Source organism: Artibeus jamaicensis, unplaced genomic scaffold (genome assembly GCF_021234435.1).
Source record: "Artibeus jamaicensis isolate MK-2021 breed Jamaican fruit bat unplaced genomic scaffold, CSHL_Jam_final contig_786, whole genome shotgun sequence".
Classification (NCBI taxonomy): Eukaryota; Metazoa; Chordata; class Mammalia; order Chiroptera; family Phyllostomidae; genus Artibeus; species Artibeus jamaicensis.
In genome coordinates this window covers 1,229,991-1,249,401 of record NW_026521971.1, presented here as the reverse complement: position 1 = coordinate 1,249,401, position 19,411 = coordinate 1,229,991, and the positions used below count along the sequence as shown (strand labels likewise).

The 19,411-nt window shown below is 36.8% G+C and overlaps 1 protein-coding gene across 8 annotated transcripts in view; it reads left to right on the top strand.

Moving 5' to 3' along the window:
• Nucleotides 1-19,411, top strand: part of RAPGEF6 (Rap guanine nucleotide exchange factor 6) — a 183,410-nt gene that overhangs the window by 49,879 nt on the left and 114,120 nt on the right. For 7 of the 8 annotated variants that reach the window (XR_008392901.1, XM_053672746.1, XM_053672745.1 and 4 more), the window contains exon 5: nucleotides 2,418-2,487. The exons of the other annotated variant lie outside the window; for it this stretch is intronic. Coding sequence is in view for 6 of the 7 variants with exons in the window: in XM_053672746.1 (XP_053528721.1) it covers nucleotides 2,418-2,487 (70 nt within the window). In the remaining variant the exon portion in view is untranslated. The remainder of the gene's footprint in view (nucleotides 1-2,417; nucleotides 2,488-19,411) is intronic. 8 annotated transcript variants of the gene reach the window in all.

The window sequence follows — 19,411 nt, the reverse complement described above, 5'->3', positions numbered from 1 at the left end:
GATGGTCTCCATATCTGTGATTCTGTTTCTGTTCTGCTTATTTGCTTACTTTGATTCCCAGTGTTTTGGGGATCAGTTGTTGATGGTTGTGAATTTATTGCCATTTTAATGTTTATATTTTTTATCTTTTTCTTAAATAAGTCTCTTTAACATTTCATGTTAATAATGGCTTTGGTGATGGTGAACTCCTTTAACTTTACCTTGTCTGGGAAGTACTTTATCTACCGTTCAGTTCTAAATGAGAGCATTGCTGGATAGAGTAATTTATCTGGCTTATTGGTCCTTGCTTATCATCACTTTGAATACTTCTTGCCACCCCTTCTAGCCTGCAAAGTTTCTTTTGAATGTAAACTGACAGTCTTATGGGAACTCCTTGTAGGTAACTCTGCTTTTCTCTTGCTGCTTTTAAGAGTCTCTCTTTATCTTTAATCTTTGGCCTTTTAATCATGATGTGTCTTGGCGTGGTCTTCTTTGGGTCCCTCTTGTTTGATACTCTGTGTGCTTCTTGGATTTGTATGTCTATTTCCTTCACCAAATTAGGGAAGCATTCATTATTTTTTCAAATAAGTTTTCAGTTTCTTGCTCTTCCTCTTCTTCTTCTGATACCCCTGTGATTTGGATGTTTGTGTGTTTGAAGTTGTCCCAGAGACTCCTTAGCCTACCCTTGTTTTGTTGGATTCTGTTTTTCTTCTTGCTGTTCTGATTGAATGTCTTTTTTTCTTCCTTATGTTCCAAATGGTTGATTTGATTCTCAGCTTTATCCACTCCACTATTGGTTCCCTGTAGTTTTTTTTATTGCACATAGTGTAACCTTCATTTCTACCTGGGTCTTTTTTTATGCTCTTGGAATACCCGTTGAGTTCCTTGAGCATCCTAGTACCCAGTGTTTTGAACTCTGTATCTGACAGATTGCTTATCTCCATTTTGTTTAGTTCTTTTTTCTGGAATTTTGTTCTGTTCTTTCATTTTGTTCATGTTTCTTTGTCTCCTCATTTTGGCAGCCTCCCTGTGTTTGTTTCTGTGTATTAGGTAAAGCTGCTTTGACTGCCTGTCTTAGTAACGTGGCCTATTATAGAAAAGCACACTGGTAAGTTGGGTGGGGGTGGAGCCTTAGGTACTTGCCAGAGTGGGCCAACCCATGTGAACCCAGTTGATGGAGTCTCCAGTATGGTGTCACTGCTCTTTGGCACTCTGGGAAGGCCTCAGAAAGGGGACAATGCCTGCTGTCTGGCCCCTGGAGTTTTATCCAGGATGAGTTGTCCCCGGCCCAGGCCCTGATGCCAGACACTTCATTTTTCCCCGGTATGCCACTGGTGCCCTTCCAGCTGCTGCCCTGATGCTGGAGCTGAGAGGGAGTGAGCCTGTGTTAAGTCCTGAGTCCCTTGCAGACCCTCTAAGAGGAGGCTCCTGAGAATCCTGGAGCTTCTTCCACTGCCCCAACCCCCACTGGTTTGTACAGCCAGAAGTTATGGGGACTTCTCTTCCTGGCACTAGAACCCTGGGTTGGGTGGTCTAGGTATGGGGCTGGAATCCTTCACTTCAAGATATCCCTACCAATTTTTATACACCACAGGTGGATGTGGGACTGCCTATTCAGTGTCCCCTCACCCCACCCCTCTTACCTGGGATGAATGTGACTTCTTTAATTTATTGGTTGCTGGGCTTCCATACAGCTTGATTTCTGATGATTCTGGGTGATACTTGTTTTGTAGTCTAGTTGTAGTGTTTGTTGTGGTTGTGTGAGGAGGAAACTGTTTATCTACGCCTCTATCTTGATTGGCATGTCCCTCCTGCCATTTTAAAATTTTAGTGTAATTTTCTACATGGAAATATGAGTCTGTTTCTTTATTTATGCTTTTTTTTTATTTGCTTAGAAATCTTTCTCCCAGATAGAGAATATAAAAATACCATTTCTCTTAGTACTAATTCAGTTTTAGTTTTTCCCCAAAGAGCTAGTCAGTCAGTGGCTCCAACACTATTTTTAAATGAATCACTTCTGTGACTACATTATTCAAATGTGAATATTTTAAAAATTGTTTATAGTTGTCTAATATTGCTCCCAAAATACTATAATAATTTACTTTTATAAAATATTCTGTAATTGTGTCTTTAGTCTATATTGGATGTGTTTTTACTTTTAACTCATATTGGTAGATGTTCAACAAATGCAGTTAACGGGTTTTTTATAATCAGTTTTATAGACTAGATGAAGGCAGACATTTTTAAAGAATTTTTACACACAACTGTATTGAGATCAGTTATATCTGTTTCATTTTTAAGAAAATTTTATTAATAAAAGTGATAGGCACAGAATTCCTTAGTTAACATCTAGGTTTTTTAGGCTGTGTGTTTCTTTCCTATATTGATATATTTCATTGATAACCTTTGCTAAAGAACTTGTTTTTCTGTTTTTATAGTTTTGGTAAGCAGTTTGGAGGAAAAAGAGGATGTGATTGTCTTGTATTAGAGCCTTCAGAAATGATTGTGGTAAGAACTTTAAAGAATGCTGAATTGTTTTTTGATGTGCTTCAGTTTCAACTTTAAATGTAGTAGGCTTTTAAACATTCAAGGAGGTTCGATTATGATGAGTTTTTAAATATTTTATTGAGTAACATCAGAACCATCTAACAAGTTTTATACATTTTCATCTACTGAAATTTTTTTGGTCCCTGAGAGAATTTGAAATATGGTACAATTCTATATAACATATCACAAATTTGGTGGTTTCTTTTACCGCTTCTACCAGAAAATTTAAAGAGGTTTTAAAGCGACCCCGATTTTTCAAGCGTTTTTGCTTTCCTCTTCAGTGTAATTAATAATCTTTGAACATCCGTATTCGTGTCCTCAACTTGGGGTAAAGAGATAGCAAAAAATAAAAGACAATTTTAATCAAGTAAGAAATGGCTTAAATCTTATTTGTACTTTAAGAGTGTACTTAGGAATAATTCTGTGCTTTTTCCTAAAAAAGTTAGATAGTTGATGTAACTTGAGAAAAGTCTGGGTTTTTAAAAAAAAATTTTTTAAGCATTAGAAGAATCCAGAACACAGCTCCCTTTTACCTTGTTCTGAGGTGACCTCACTAAAAAGTAGCTTACACTGAATGGGCTCATTGTCCTACTAGCAGCTCATGTAGATGATCGTGTCATCTGATTTGATTTAAACTATTGAGAAGTGAGGTTGAATTCTTAATGAAGCATTTTAAAGCCAGGGCACTAAAAAGTCTAAACCACTTTTCCATTTTATGGTGCTGTAGTCAGATTGACATCTTCACATAGTTTGTTTTCTCTTGGCCAAACTGCATCATCTACATCATCACAAATTCAGCGTTCTATATTTTATAAGAGCAATTGGATTTTCAGCTTGCAAAAGACAAAGATTATGTCTTATTCAGAGTCCTGCCCACATAGTAAGTATTCAGTCAGTTGTGCTTGAATTCAAGTTCGGACTTTACATGTTGTTTGTAAGTGTTGGGTGTAAATGGCATATTTATCAAGGCCTCAGTACTACATTTTTAAAATAAACACATTGAGGAACATGGCAAGGAAGCTGCATCAGGCACTACTGGTTTTCTCACTCGTTGGTTGATATAATTTGTGTTTCTCATACTTTTCGGGACAAAAGGAGTGCTTTTACTGTGGGGTTCCCATTGTTGTGCTGTGGTAAAGTGCACTTAACATAAAATCTACCATTTTAACCATTTTTAAGAGTGTAGTTCATTGTATTTACTTACTGAATTACTTCTCTTTTGAAATGAAAGGGAGGCTTATACTTTCCTCACCCCAGCCCTGGAGTTAGCCTTTTCTCTGAGCAGACCTGCCTGGTTTGAGTGGAGGAGGTAGTGCTGTTTAGAAACTGAGACCTGGCTGCCGGTTGTTTTCCTCACTCCAGGTAACTCATTGCTATCAGGGCCTCTCAGTGACGAGAGCTAGAGAGCCTGTCTGAGTGTACACACACCCACACGTATCTATATTTTTATGTCTGCATAGCTATGCTTAAAACCCAGAGTTTATTTTTGGTTTTCCCCATAACATAGTAGGAAGTAGCATTGTTAGCTAGAGTATGAACATGCGCATATACATATATTTTAAGTGTATACTTTTTTGAGATCTTAAAAATGCATACCCCTTATAACCTACCTCCCTGTCAAAATATTAAATATTTCTATCATTTACTCTATAATGTAAGGAACTATTCTAGGAATTAGAGGGAATAGGAAAAAGGACACAGGAGCCTGATTGAAGGGACACGTTGGCCAAATTTGGGACAATTTGGTAATTCAAATAAAAATTATAGTAATTAATAGTAACCCCATGTATAATATAACAAGTTTTAAGTCTTACGAAGGAAAGAAGGAAATAAAGAAGAAAGGGAGGGAGGGAGGGAGGAAGGAAAGTTTTTTTATTGTCAATGCAATAATGATATGGAATGTTTTAATGTGGTAGACTGTGTTTTTAAAAATTTCAGTTTCTTAGGAAATGTGAATTTCTTATGGGTGGACAATAAGGGATACTGCTGTGACAAAAATCGTCCCTACCACCATCAGTGTGACTACAAAACCGGTATCATACCCTCCTGATATGGATCGCTGAGAAGGACGAGACATCATTTTTGCTATATTCCCACCAGAAATGGATGCCTGCATGTAATTTTTAGGAAATAATTAGGCAAACAAATCTAAGCCATTCTACAGATTGACTGGTTTATACTCTTTAAAACATCCCAATGTCAAGAAACAGATGGAGGAACTGTTCCAGATTAAAGGAGGAAAAAAAGACATTACTAAATACAATGCTTGATTTTACACTAAATTTTAAAGGGGCGGGTGGGGCTTAGGCATAAATGTTGTTGGTACAATTGACCAAATTTGAATGTTGACTGAAGTTTATTAGGTGATATTTCCTAATTTTGATTACTGAGGTTTGTAAGACAAAGTCTTTGTCCTTAGGAAATGTGTGTTGACATATTTGGGATCAACAGTCACTGTGTTATTCAAATTTATACTCAAGTGTTTCAGAAAAAATATATACATGTATAAACATAAATATTTCAAAATCACCAAAATATGCCATCAAATATATATACTTGGTATATATATTTATGGTTGGTAATTTCAAAACCACATTTTATTAATGATCAGCATAGTTGAAAGTGCTTTTTGAGTTATAGGAGAAAATAACTTGAAATTATTTTAAGATTTTCTTTCATTGAACTTACTAGGGTGACATTGGTTAATAAAATTATATAGGTTTAAGGTGTACAGTTCTATATTACATCATTTGTATATTGTATTGTGTGTTCACCCAACTCATGTCTCTTTCTATCACCATTTGTACCTTCTTGACCCTCTCCTGCCTCCTCCAACCCCATCTCCCTCTGGTGGTGACCATACTGTTGTCTATCTACAGCGCAGGCAGCAAACACAAGGCCTGTGGGCCAAATCCAGCCTCCACCTTGTTTCATCCAGCCCGGCACCTTGTTTCTACCTGGCAGCAGTGCCCAGCTCCTTGCCCCTTGCCCCTAGTTAAGGAGTAGTGACATTTATACAGTTCCAAAATTACATTTGGCCCTTCAGAGGCAACCGTGGGGCTGATATGGCCCCCGGTGAAAATGAGTTTGACACCCTGGCCTGTAGGATTCTTCTTCATTTTTCTGAATTCCTTCACCTTTTTCACCCAGCATCCCAACACTTTCCCTCTGACAATTTTGAGTGTGTTTCTGTTTTGTTTGTCGATTTATTTTGTTTGTTAGATTCCATATAAAAGTGAAGTCATATAGTATTTATCTTTCTCTGACTGGCTTGTATCACTTACTGTAATACTCTTCAGGCTGTTTTGGAAAGGATAAGCTTTTTTTTTTTTTTAACCACTGGGTATTGTTCCATCGTGTGAATGTACCATGGCTTTTTTTAATGCACTCATCTATAATTGGCACTTGGATTGCTTCCACATCTTGACTATTATAAATAAAGCTGCAATGAACATAGGGGTATGTATAGTCTTTGAATCATGGTGTTGGGTTTCTTCTGATATATTCCCAGAAGTGGAATCTCTGGGTCAAGAGTCAGATCCATTTTTAATGTTTTGCGGTATCTCCATGCTACTTTCCACAGTGGCTGCGCCAGTCTGCGTTCCTGTCAACAGTGCACAAGGGTTTCTCTTTCTCCACATCCTCGCCAGCACTTCTTGCTTGTTGATTTATTGATGGAGGCCATTCTGACAGGTGTAAGGTCATACCTCACTGTGGTTTTCATTTGCATCTCTCTGACCACTAGTGACATTGAACCTCTTTTCATATGTCTATTGGCCCTCTGTATGTCCTCTGTGGAAAAGTGTCTGTTCAGGTTCTTTGCCCCTTTTTTAATTGTGTTGTTTGTTTTTGGTGTTGTGTTTTAAGTTCTTCATAGATTTTGGATATTAACCCTTCACCTGTGTTCTCCCATTCAGTGTGTTGTCCTTTCATTTTGTTGATGGCTTCCTTTGCTGTGCAAAAACTTTTTAGTTTGATGTGGTCCCATCTAGTCATTTTTCCTTTTGTTTCCCTTCACTGAGGAGATATAGGAAAAAAATATATTGCTATTAGAAACAGTTGAGATTTTATTGCTCACATTTTCTTCTAGGATTATTTTGTTTTGAGTGTTACATTTAAGTCTAATCCATTTCAAATATAGTCTTGTGTGTGCCTTAAGGAGGTGGTCTGGTTTTATTCTTTTGCATATACCTAATTTCTCCAACATCATTTATTGAATAGGCTATCTTTACTCCATTCTATGTTCTTGCCTTCTTTGTCAAATATTAATCGACCGTAAAGTCATGGATTTATTTCTTGGCTTTCTATTCTATTCCATATGTCTGTTCTTTTTTTTTTTTTTTCTTAATGTTTTATTTATTTATTTTTTAGAGAGAGGGGACGGGAAGGAGAAAGAGTAGGAGAGAAACATCAATGTGTGGTTGCCTCTCATGTGTCCCCTACTGGGGACCTGGCCCACACCCCAGGCATGTGCCCTGACTGGGAATCGAACCAGCAACCCTTTGCTTCACAGGCCCGTGCTCAATCCACTGAGCTACACCAGCCAGGGTCATATGTCTGTTCTTATGCCAGTACCATCCTGTTTTGATTACTGTGGCCTTGTAGTATAGTTTGATATCGGATAGCACGATTCCTCCAACTTTGTTCTTATTTCTCAAGATTGCTATGGCTATTTGTGGTCTTTTGTGGTTCCATACAAATTTTTGAAATATTTGTTCTAATTCTGTGAAATATGCTATTGATAGGGATTGCTTTGGATAGTATGGACATACTAATGATGTTAGTCTTCCTACTCATGAACATAGTAGATACTTCCACTTATTTGTATCTTCTTTAATTTCTTATTCAGTGGCTTACAATTTTCCAAGTACAGGTCTTTTACATTCATAGTTAAATTCATTCCTAGGTATTTTAGTTTACTTTTTGATGCAATTGTAATTGGGATTGTTTCTTAGTTTTCCTTTGTAGTAGTTTCTTATTGGTGCACAAAAATACAACTGAGCCATGACTGGTAAAGCTCAGTGGGTTGGGCATTGTCCTGAGAACTGAGAGGTCACTAGTTCAATTCCCAGTCAGGAAATGTGCCTGGGTTGTGGGCCACGATCCCAATTGAGGACATGTAAAAGGCAACCAGTTGATGTTTCTCTTGCACATTGATGTGTCTTTCACTCTCCCTCCCTAAAAATAAACAAAATCTTTACAAAAAATACAACTGATTTCTCAATAATTGTCTATATCCTGCTTTTACTAAATTTGCCATATTTTGCCATGTATAATGCATACTTTTTTGCCCAAATTTTTGAGGGAAAAATGAGTGCATTTATACCTCCTGAGTAGTACTGATTTGTTACTACTACATAAAATTTCTTGTACCATAATATGTTAAAAAATAAATGCTAAAATTCCTTTATAATAAAAACACATATCTAAATATAAATAGATTAAAAATTCAATTAAAAATGAAAATAAAAGATTTTTTTGAAAGTTTCGGCAAAAAAACTTGGGTTCACATTATACTGGGCAAAATGTGGTATCAATCCTAGTCATTGTTTTTGGTGGAATCTTTAGGGTTCTCTGTATACAGTATTATGTCATTTGCAAATAATGACAGTTTTTCTTCTTTTCTGATTTTGATGCCTTTTATTTCCTCTTGTCTGATTGCTGTGGCTATGACTTCCAGTACTATGTTGAATAATAAGAGTGGTGAAAATGGACATCACTGTCTTGTTCTCCATGTTAAGGGAAATGCTTTTAATTTTTTTTAAATTTTTTTTATAGATTATGCTGTTACAGTTGTTCTATTCCCCCCGTCATTCCCCTCTACCCTACCCCCCGTCCCCACCATTACCCCCCCTTTAGTTTATGTCCATGTGTCTCAAGTCCTTTAGGTTCTATATTTCCCATGCTATTCTTGCCCCCCCCATCTATTTTCTATCTACTGTCTATGCTACTTATTTTCTGTACCTTCTCCCCCCATCTCCTCCTCCCACTCCCCTGTTGCTAACCCTCCTTGAGATCTTCATTTCTATGTTTCCACTCCTGATCTAGCTGTCCTTTTAGTTTGCTTTTGTTTTAGGTGTGGTTGTTAATAACTGTGAGCTTGTTGTTCTTTCACTGTTCATATTTCTTTAACTTCTTTTTCTTCGATAAGTCCCTTTAACATTTCATATAATAAGGGCTTGGTGATGATGAACTCCTTGAATTTGGTCTTAATCTGAGAAGCACTTTATCTGTCCTTCCCATTCTAAATGAAAGTTTTGCTGGATAGAGCAATCTTGGTTGGTAGGTCTTTGGATTTCATGACTTGGAATACCTCTTTCCAGCCCCTTCTTGCCTGTAAGGTGTCTTTTGAGAAATCCGCTGACAGTCTGATGGGAACCCCTTTGTAGGTGACTGTCCCCTTAGCTCTTGCTGCTTCTAGGATTCTCTCCTTCATTTTAATCTTGGCTAATGTAATGATGATGTGCTTTGGTGTGTTCCTTCTTGGGTGCAACTTCTTTGGGACTCTCTGAGCTTCCTGGATTTCCTGGAAGTCTATTTCCTTTGCCAGATTGGGGAAATTCTCCTTTATTATTTGTTCAAATAAGTTTTCCACTGGTGGCTGTGCCTTTCTCCCTTCTGGTATCCCTATAATTCTGATGTTGGAGCGTTTAAAGATGTCCTGGAGGTTCCTAAGACTCTCCTAATTTCTTTGAATTCTTGCTTCTTGACTCTTTTCTGTTTGGCCATTATTTGCTTTCTTCTGGTCCACTCCATTGATTTGAGTCCCAGTTTCCTTTTCATTGCTATTGTTTTCCTGTGCAATTCCATTCATTTCAATTAGTTTCGCCTTCATATGTTTGTCTAATTTGTGGCTATAATCAACCAGTTCTGTGAGGATCCTGATCACCAGTGTTTTAAACTGTGCGTCTGAGAGTTTTGCTATTTCTTCATTGCTTAGATTTATAGCCTCTGGGGCTTTGAGATCTTCTTGAGCCATTTTTGGTCTGTTCGGGCCCTTTAAGTGTGAGGAGCTGAGCCTTGGACTCCCAGGTCGCTGGTTTGTGATGCTGTATGTGGGGGCGTGGTCAGAGCGGGGAAATGGCGCCACCCTCTGCTGTTTCATGCCGCTGGGTGAGGAACAGAGCCTTAGGTGGTTCACCTGGGCCAGGCCACTCAGAGTCGCTGGGTTATGACACTGTATGTGGAGGTGGGGTCAGAGCAGGGAAATGGCGGCGCCCTCCCTGCCGCTTGCCGCGGTGATCGGCTGGGTCCCGGTCCAATCGCCCACTCCCTCACTTGTCTATCCGCGCACCAATGCGCGACCACAGTCAACCCGAAGCCCTGCTCCCTCGCTGTTTCCCCGTGGTTGCTCGCTTGGTCACTCACTCAGTCGCTCGCTCGGTTGCACACTAGGTCCAGCCCTGCGCCTGGATTCTGCATGCCTGAGTCCGTCTGACCGAGTTTTCCTGTGCAGTCCCGCTCCACCAGCTGCTGGTTTCGCCCCTTACCGGTCAGGCTGAAGAATTTGTTGTTAACAGACTTCCGAAAAGTTCAATTTTCTGTGTTCTGGCTGTGTTTTCTGCTGCTAATATTTAGTTGTCTCTAAACTTGGTTGTGTGAGAAGGCTTATCCACCTATGCCTCCATCTTGGCAGAAGTGAAATGCTTTTAATTTTTGCCCATACTGGCTGCAGGTTTGTCATAGTTGGACTTTATTATGTTGAGGTATGTTTTCTCTACATCCATTTTACTGAGTTTTTATAAATGAGTGACTGATTTTTATCAAATGACTTTTCTGCATTTGTTGGTGTGATCATGTGATTTTTTTTATCCTTTATTTTGTTTATGTGGTATAACGTATTTATTGATTTACAGATATTGTACTGACCTTGCATGCCAGGAGTAATTTCCACCTTGTCATGATGTATGATCTTTTTAATGTGTTGCTGGATTTGGTTTGGTAATACTTTTTTGAGGATTTTAGCATCAATTTTCACTAGGGACATTGGCCTATAATTTTTTTCTTTGTAGTGTCTTTATCTGGTTTTGAAATTAGGATAATGCTGGTCTTGTAAATTGAGCATGGGAGTTTTCTCACCTTGAATTTTTTGGAATAGTTTGAGAAGGATAGGTGTTAGTGCTTTTCTGAATATTTTCTAGAATTTGTCTATGGGAGTTTTTTTTTTTTTTATTACCAGTTCAATTTCACTAATTGTAATCTATCCATTTAGATTTTCAGATTCTTGCTGATTCCATTTTGGAAGATTTTATGTTTCTAGAAATTTATCTGTTTTACCCAGAATGTCCAATTTGTAGGCCTGTAGTTGTTTATAATATTTTCTTATAATTCCTTATTTTTGTGAAGTCAGTTGTATACTTTTGTTTTCATTTTTGATTTTTTTATTTGGGTCCTCTTTTGATGAGGGTGGTTAAAAGATTTGTCATGTTGTTTATCTTTTCATAGATACAACTCTTGTTTTTATTGATTTTTATATTTTTTAGCCTCTATTTTGTTTATTTCTGGTCTTTGGTAGTTGTTCTATTTCTCATTCCTTTAAGTGTCAAGTTACATTGTTTATTTGGGGTTTTTCTTGTTTCTTAATGAATGCTGTGACTTTTCCTCTCAGAACTGCTCTCGCTGTGCTCTGTAAATTTTGAGTTGTTGTGCTCTCTTTTTCATTTGTTTCAAGGTATCTTGATTTATTCCTTGATCTCATTGTTAACCTAATGTGTTTTTTCAGTTTGTTTTTTTTGTGTGTGTTTGATTTCTAATTTCATACCATTATAGTTAGAAGAAAAATGTGATATGATTTCTGTGTTCTTAAATTTATTGAGAATGTTCTGTGACCTAACACATGGTCTATTTTAGAAAATATTCCATGTGTACTTGAAAAGACTGTATGATCTCCTGTGTTGGAATGCTTTGGAGAGATAAGTTAAACCCATCTGATCTGGTGTGGTATTTAAGGCCGCTGTCTCCTTGTGGATTTTCTGTCTGGAAGATCTATCCATTGATGTCGGTGGAGTGTTAAAGTTCCATACCAACTTTCCATACCAAAGTTCCATTCCAGACTTTGTTACTATTGATCTCTCTCTTTATGTCCATCAGTTTTTGCTCTATGTAATTAGGTGCTCCTATGTTGGGTGCATAAATGTTTGCAAGAGTTGTGTCCTTGTGTTGGATTCTTTTCATTATCATTAGGTGGTATTTCTTTTTGTCTCTTACTATAGCCTTTTCTGTAAAGTCTGTTTTGTCAGATATAAGTATTGTTACACCAGCTTTTTTAAAATTTCCATTTGTATGAAATATCTTTTTGCATTTCTTCCAGTCTGTGCATATCTTTTTGCTCTGAGGTGGGTCTCTTGTAGACAGCATATACATTGGTCTTCTTTTCTTATCCATTCTACTACTATGTGCCTTTTGATTGAAGCATTTAAATCATTAACACATAAAGTGATTGTTACTAAGTATGTATTTATTCCCATTTTATTTTTTGATACCTGTGTTTCTCTTTGTAGGTTCTTCTTAATGAAAACCCTTTAACATTTCTTGTGATACTTGTTTGATGGTAACACACTCCTTTAGCTTTTTCTTGTTTTGGAAACTGTATTTCTCCTTTAAATTTAAATTTTTCTCCTTTAAATTTAAATGATGGCCTTGCTGGGTAAGTAGTCTTGATTGTAGGTTCTTGCTTTTCATTACTTTGAATATTTTATGCCAGTCCTTTCCGACCTGAAATTTTTGTTGCGGTATCAGCTGACAGTCTGATGGGAGCTCCCTTGTATGTAACTATCTTTCTCCTGCTGCTTTTAACATTCTGTCTCTGTCTTTAACCTTTGCCATTTTAACTGTGATGTGTCATGGTGTAGGCCTCTTTGGGTTTGTATTGTTTGGGGCTCTTTTAGCTTCTCTGACTTGCATGTCGTTTTTCTTCATCAGGCTGGGGAAGTTTTCAGTCCTGTCTTGAAACAGGTTCTCAGTGCTGATGTATTTGTGAGTTGTGTATTATTTCATAGATACTGGCATAAGACCGTTGGCCAGAAATAACAAACTTTATAACTCACCATGGAACAAGCAGAATGATTAGCATATTTTCTTAGGTTTCCGTTTCTCCCCAAGTCCCTTGGAGGCCGTGCTGGATGGCCTACGTGGATACCAAACACATAGTAGGTTTGCATTGCAGCTAAGAAACACTGAGCTTGGGGAATGTACTAGTTTTGTGTAAGGAAACCTGCTCTTGTTCCAGCAGGAATATTACCTCTTCCATTAGGCTTGCTTGTTAAAAACACAACTGTGAGAAATGGCTAAGTGAATTATAAAGTTAGGACTTTATAATTTTGGCAAACTCAGCAAAATATGTAAGAAGCACAAGAGGCCCGAGGAAGACTGCCTTTCCCAACAGATAGTAAAAAGGTAATAAAAAAAACCCAAGCTGACAATAACAGGTATTGGCAGTGGTGTAGTGTAATGATTTTCAACTTGCATGCCACAAGAATTTTTAAACATGCGATATCAGATTATTTAGTCAGGGGCACTGACCTGTTTCCCTTAGATTGTCCAAAAATGTGACACTAGCCAACACAACAATAGCTGTTTGGTGTAAATACCCTGTCTTGAACAATAAGTATTTAGGTCATTTATTGATAATGGAGTTGCGTCTTATTTGTCATGTCACATAATATTGTGTCTGATTAATTTTTGGTACCAAAAATTCTTACGTACAAATATAGGTGCCTGATTTTTTAAAAAGTCATTTTGGAGCAAAAAGGGGAAGGTAACTACTATTACTAGTTTCTGTAAGTCAATCCAAATTATAACCTACTTTTTGTCAGCTTGGCAAAATACATTTTTGGTGTGTTGCAGAATTTTAGTAATTAGTTTATGTGTGCTTTGAGATGAAAAGGGTTGGAAATCACTGGTGTAGAGAAATTAAAGCCCTTACACATTGCCGGTCCAAATACAAAATGGTACAGCTACTTTGGAAAACAGTTTGATAATTCCTCAAAGAGTTAAAAATAGTGTTACTGTGTGACCCATCAGTTTCACTCCTAAATACATACCCAAGAGAATTGGAAACATCTCAACATAAAATCTGTTCACTACTGTTCATAATCTTCATCATAGCTGAACAGTGGAAACAAATCAAATGTCCATCAACTTGATAAATGAATAAACAAAATGTTATATGTCCATATGATGGAAAATTATCTGCCGCAGGAATGAATCAAGTATTGATACATAGTATAATATGGATGAACTTTGAAAAATCATTCTAAATAAAAAAGAAACCAGATAGAAAAAGCCATGTATTGTATGATCCCATTTATATTTATATGAAATATCCAGAAGAGAGAAATCCATAAGATAAAAAATAGGTGCTAATGGATATGAGCATGAGTTTTGTTTTTTTTTGTGGGGCATGATGAAAATATTCTAAAACTAGATAATGGTAATAGCTGTAAAACTTTGCATGAATACATCAAATCCCACTGAATTGTACACCTTTAAGTGTGGCTCAGCAGATTCAGTACTGACCTGTGAACCAAAATACTGCTGGTTCAGTTCCCAGTCAGGGCACTTGCCTGGTTTGCAGGCCAGGTCCCCAGTAGGTGGTGCTGGAGAGGCAACCACACATTGATGTTTCTGTCTTTCGTTCTCCCTCTCTAAAAATAAATAAATACAATCTAAAAAAAGGAAGAGGTATAAATTATATGGTATGTGAATTATATCTCAGTAAAAAATTACATGTAAAAAAGAATACAGAGACAAAAGGCATTTGAAAAGGTAGAAATGCAAGACAAAAATACACGTCTTCCTAGTTACAATAAAAAGAATCCTTTTATTTAAAAGCAAAGAATACACATTTCAAAGAGAATAAAGCAAAGTATTATAAAACGTTATCACAAAATTGAGGTACATATTAGTCATACTAATAAATGTGAATGGGCGTTGTCCACCTATTATAAGGAAAATGCTATTGTCATTAGGAATCATTTTTTTCCTAACTCAAGAGTTATACAAATTTAAAACTGTTAAGTAAAATTCCAGTCAAAAATTTTAATGATAAAAATGTCAGTATCAACATATATGGCTTTTCTTTTTCTTAAAAATATTTCCCAAGTTGGTTCACTTTATGAAAAGTGTCCTCTGGGCTTTTTATTGCAAGAGCTTAGAAGAATTGGCAACTAAGTAGTTTTAATTATTTTCAGTGGTTAAAGAACCCAGATTGTGGTGAGTAAATATCATTCTCCCACTAAAAGGAAACGAGTCTCCATGAAGTACAATGGCCGACATCATCACATGTGGAGTAGGTAATTATTTGACTGGGATTTCTTGTGGTAGAAAGCAAAGAAATAACCAAAAACTATTGGGATTGTGTCAGAAGTTCATAGTTATTTAAAAGGGGTATCTGGAGTATCAAAAATATTGCTAAATTTTATCAGAAACTTTTTCTGCGTTTATTACATTGATCGATGTCTTTTTGTCTTTTCATCTCTTTGGGGAGATCACAGTAAAAAAATTACATCATAGGTCATGTGTATTCAAGAGATACATTAAACATTCATTACTAGTATGTGCTAAAATATGGGAGGGGAACAACATTAAAAACACTGAATTTGCATTTATTTATGTAATAAAATAGATGATTTTTTATTTATTTTCCATTACAGTCTAGAAATTATTAAAGAAATACAAAAGCAAAGAATAAAAATTTTTCTTTTCAAATAATGGAAACATGGATATTGCTAAAAAACACAAACAAAAAATGTATTTAACATCAGTTATCGGAATCTTCAGTATTTGACTTTGCAAAACAGTTGTAAAGCCTTCATAAACAATATTGCTAAGCTCAAGGCATAAGTACTTTTCACAACTCTTGCAAAAATATTTTGATAAGCCACTCGAGTAGCATTCACTGATTTTTTTCAATGTCTCTTGGACTATCCAATAGATGTATTTTTCCAGTTATTTCCAGTGGTAAATGAAAAAAAAAACCGCAACGCTAACTTTGGAGTTTGAGGTATCTCTCAAATACAATATACTGTCGAATATCACACCCTTATGAAACGTATTATAACCAAAACTGATGGCTTAAATGTTACGGCTTCACATGAGTCACGTGCAGATGTGCAGCTGGTCATGAGCTGGAACCTGTGCTCCTGGTATGTGTAACGGTGGTTAAGAAGGGAGTTTGTACCTCTCAGATCCGACATGACCTCCACCAGGTTAATATAATTTACATTAATCTTCTCATTTTAAACTACCCTTGCATGCCCAGTAAAACCTTAATGTGAGTTCTTATCGTTTTCTCCCCTGCATTTCTGGGCCCACTTTGATAATAGAGTTTAGGATTTTTGCATTCCTTATTTCTTATTGAGATGTACCTGTGACTTTAATTTCTAGCAGTCTTCTGTTGTATATTTGTGTCAGGATACTGTGCATCTTAATACTTGGGGACTGTTACCTTTCTTATAGATTTGTGTGAGATTGGTTTTGTGTTGTTTTAAACCTGGAATGCCTTTCACTTACATTCCTTGTGACTGCTGACAGGTTGGATTAACCTTCTCCACATATGCTTTGTGTTTGTTCTTTTATTTGCCTCTCATTCTTGCTTTCTTTTATAGTGAGAACCTTTCCCCCCACAGAACAGTCCCTTAGATACTGTGTTTGGTCTATTATTTCTGTGCTAACTCTAGCTATTTTTATATGCCTACTTAAAAATAATCAAAGTTATAAGTAGCGAATTTACACAAATTTAATGTTGGTGACAGAATCCAAATGTAATTGCAGTTGTGTAGGGTTTTAGTTCTACTTACTTTCTACCTTATTCTGTTCATTTATGCAAGTATTTATTGTATTTAGCATTTTATTTTTGCTTTCAATTCTTGTGTGTAAGACCTTATTTAATGTGCATGTATTATAGCTGAGGTATACCCTTAAAATTTTTTTTATGAAGGTGTTTTGCTGGTAAATGTCTCAGCTGGGCATATTTTTTGCTTGTGTGCCTGAAAATGTCTTTATTTTGCATCCTTCTTGAGGATGGTTTTGCCATCAATGCAGTTTCAGGAGGCGAATCTTTTTTCTTCAGCACACTCTGTACATGCTATTTGCTGGAATCCATTGTTTTTGAGACATCAGTGATTAATGTGCAATTGCCTTTCCTTTATAGCTGATGTGTATTTTCTCTCTGGCCTCATTAGAAGTCTTTGTTTATCTTTATTGTGTGAATTTATAATTGTAGTTTCTAATTGTCCTGCTTTGGATTTGTTGGGCTGCTTTGGTTTTTTTTTTTTTTTTTTTTTTTTTTAATTAAAAAGTCATTTTCTCTGTGGTGTATGTCTCATTTCTTTTTTTCTATCATTTTCTTGAAATTTGTTTAGATAGATGTTTAATCTTTTCACTCCACCTCTGTCTCACAATTTCTTACTTTCATCTCTCCCCGACTTTGTGCTGCATGCTGTGCATGTCTGGGTGTGAGACAGGCTATCTCTCCAAACTCTCGGCCTTCTCGTTAATGACTCCTTGCTGGCCTGGCAGTGGTAACAAGGGCGCTTGCGGAAGAAAATATTTTTTCTGTCCTGGTCAGTCCTTACCTATTTGGGTGCTGTTTGTAATCTCTGGCTCATTTTCAAGTTTCTTTTGTTTAAAGTTTTTAAAATTATAGCTTTGTATTTTCTGATATTCCCAGTATATTGTAATGCTTGCAAGTATGATTCTGCTGTGGTCTTTTTTCTGTTTTTTATTATTATTGCTCATCGTGTCTTATTTGCTTATGTGATTGGATTTTCTTGTGCTTAGGTGGGGTTTTTTGGTACATGAGTGTATATGTCTTGAACTTTAGGTGTGGGAATTTTTTGAGGTTTGGGTTGAAGTTGCATTCTTGCAAAGAGGTATTAGATTTGTTTTTGTCAGTTGTATGCACACACATCAGTCCTGAACTACTTTAAATTTGCTTATGTGCTTAAGGTGTTGTGAATTCAAACAATAGATCTGCATGTGGGGTGGCTAATTTTTTTAATTCTGAGGAAATGTTTTTTGTTTGGTTGCTTTTTTCCACTCCCTTCTCTCAGCGCCAAGCGAATTTTCTTCCTGTCCCTGCAGGGTGGGCAGATACAGTGCTCAGCCTTTACAGTGAGGATGTGGCTGTTTGGGATGAGTTTTCTGAGTAAGTCTCCTGTTGGACTCCCCATCTTTGGTGGATTTTCTGTTTTATTTCCTGTCTCTTGCTCCCTGCAACTCTCAGAGTGGAAGGCTTAGTCTCATAGAATAGAGAAATTGTCTGGTAGGTCAGAGGCTTCGTTGGTAGCCCGCCTTCTGGTATTCTTGCTTTTACTTCATTCTTGGTCTTTGGCTTTTGTACTTTTGTGCCATTTCAGTATGCATTTGCAAAATTTTATTTTCTAAAAGTCTCACATTTTGCTTGTATTTAAAGGGAGCTTTGTTAAGGGCACTTAAACCTTTATACATTATTCAGTTTTTTTAAATTTGTTACTTTTCTCAAAATCGAGGCTTAAAAATTTCTTTCCTAAATTTCAGTTTACTACTCTGCTTACTTTGAAAAGCCTTTATTGTTTAAATCTCTGCTTTTGCCTGATAGATGGTAGATATTAAAAGATTTAGCCCTGGCTGGCGTAGCTCAGTGGATTGAGAGGGGGCTGCAAACCAAAGGGAGTCGCCAGTTCGATTCCCAGTCAGGGCACATGCCTGGGAATTGGTTGTAGGCCAGGTCCCCAGTGAGGGCCACATGAGAGGCAACCACACACTGATGTTTCTCTAACTCTCTCCCTCCCTTCTCCTGTCTAAAAATAAATAAAATCTTTTTAAAAAACGATTTAAGAAACTTGTCATATCGGAATTTCACCTAAAGTAGATAATCTAGTTCATCCTTTGGGATAGGGCAGTATGAAGAAGATTAACTTTTTTGTCACACTTGGGTTTTGAGACCTTACTCACTTATGTGAGTTGAGTTACTTAAGTTTTATGAGACTCTGTAACATCTTTTAAAACTAGCTTGTAGTAAGGTCATTGTAAGCCTTGAATGATATAACTTGGAGCTTCTGGAAGATGGCCTGGTATAGTGGTTCGGGAAATACCATGGTTGTCCTTTACATTTTTAGAAGAGGGAATTGGATCACAAGCAGGGAGTATGTATTTGCTGCCTACACCAGATTCTGTAATTGTTAAGCTGAAAATCCATTCCCTGTTTCTTCTGGTTTTTACCTTTCAGAAGAGCAGTGTTTGGTAACTTATTCTGTCTGCCTCTATATTTCTTGAATACCTTATACATATTTCCAATGACCTAACATAATTGAGAGAGAGAATTTAATAGAATGTAATGTAATACCCATTATGGCACGTGTATTGAATGTTAAGTGAACAAAGATGTGTACTGTAATACAGTTCCTGTCTTAGAGAGCTTGTTAACTTGTTAGTGAGGTAGGCTTAACTAATAATTATGTTCACCATGCTTAGCACTGTAGAAGAAGTAGCATCTTCCTGAGACAAAGGAGGGGTTGTTTGAACTGGGTCATTGAAGTACAGGTAAGATGCCAGCAGGTGGGCAAATGAGAAATGGACTTTTAGCCAGAAGTAACAGCAGGGTATACAAAGGCTGGAAGGCTGCAGGGAGTGTGTCCTGTTTACGAGAAGGCTAGGCTGTGTACACAATAAACCAGTCACGGTCTGAGGAAGGGAATGTCTCTGGTGGTGTGGATGAGAAGGCAATTGAGATATATCTTAAATGATAGTGTTTCAGCATGTAAAAATAGAATGGGTAGGATAAAACAAACTGAGGAAATAATTTACTTAGCAGAATAGTCACATTGACTTGGCCACTTGCTCTTGATCTCTCACACCTAGAACAGCAGCTTTAGACATCAGTTCTTTCTGAGAAATCATCAGG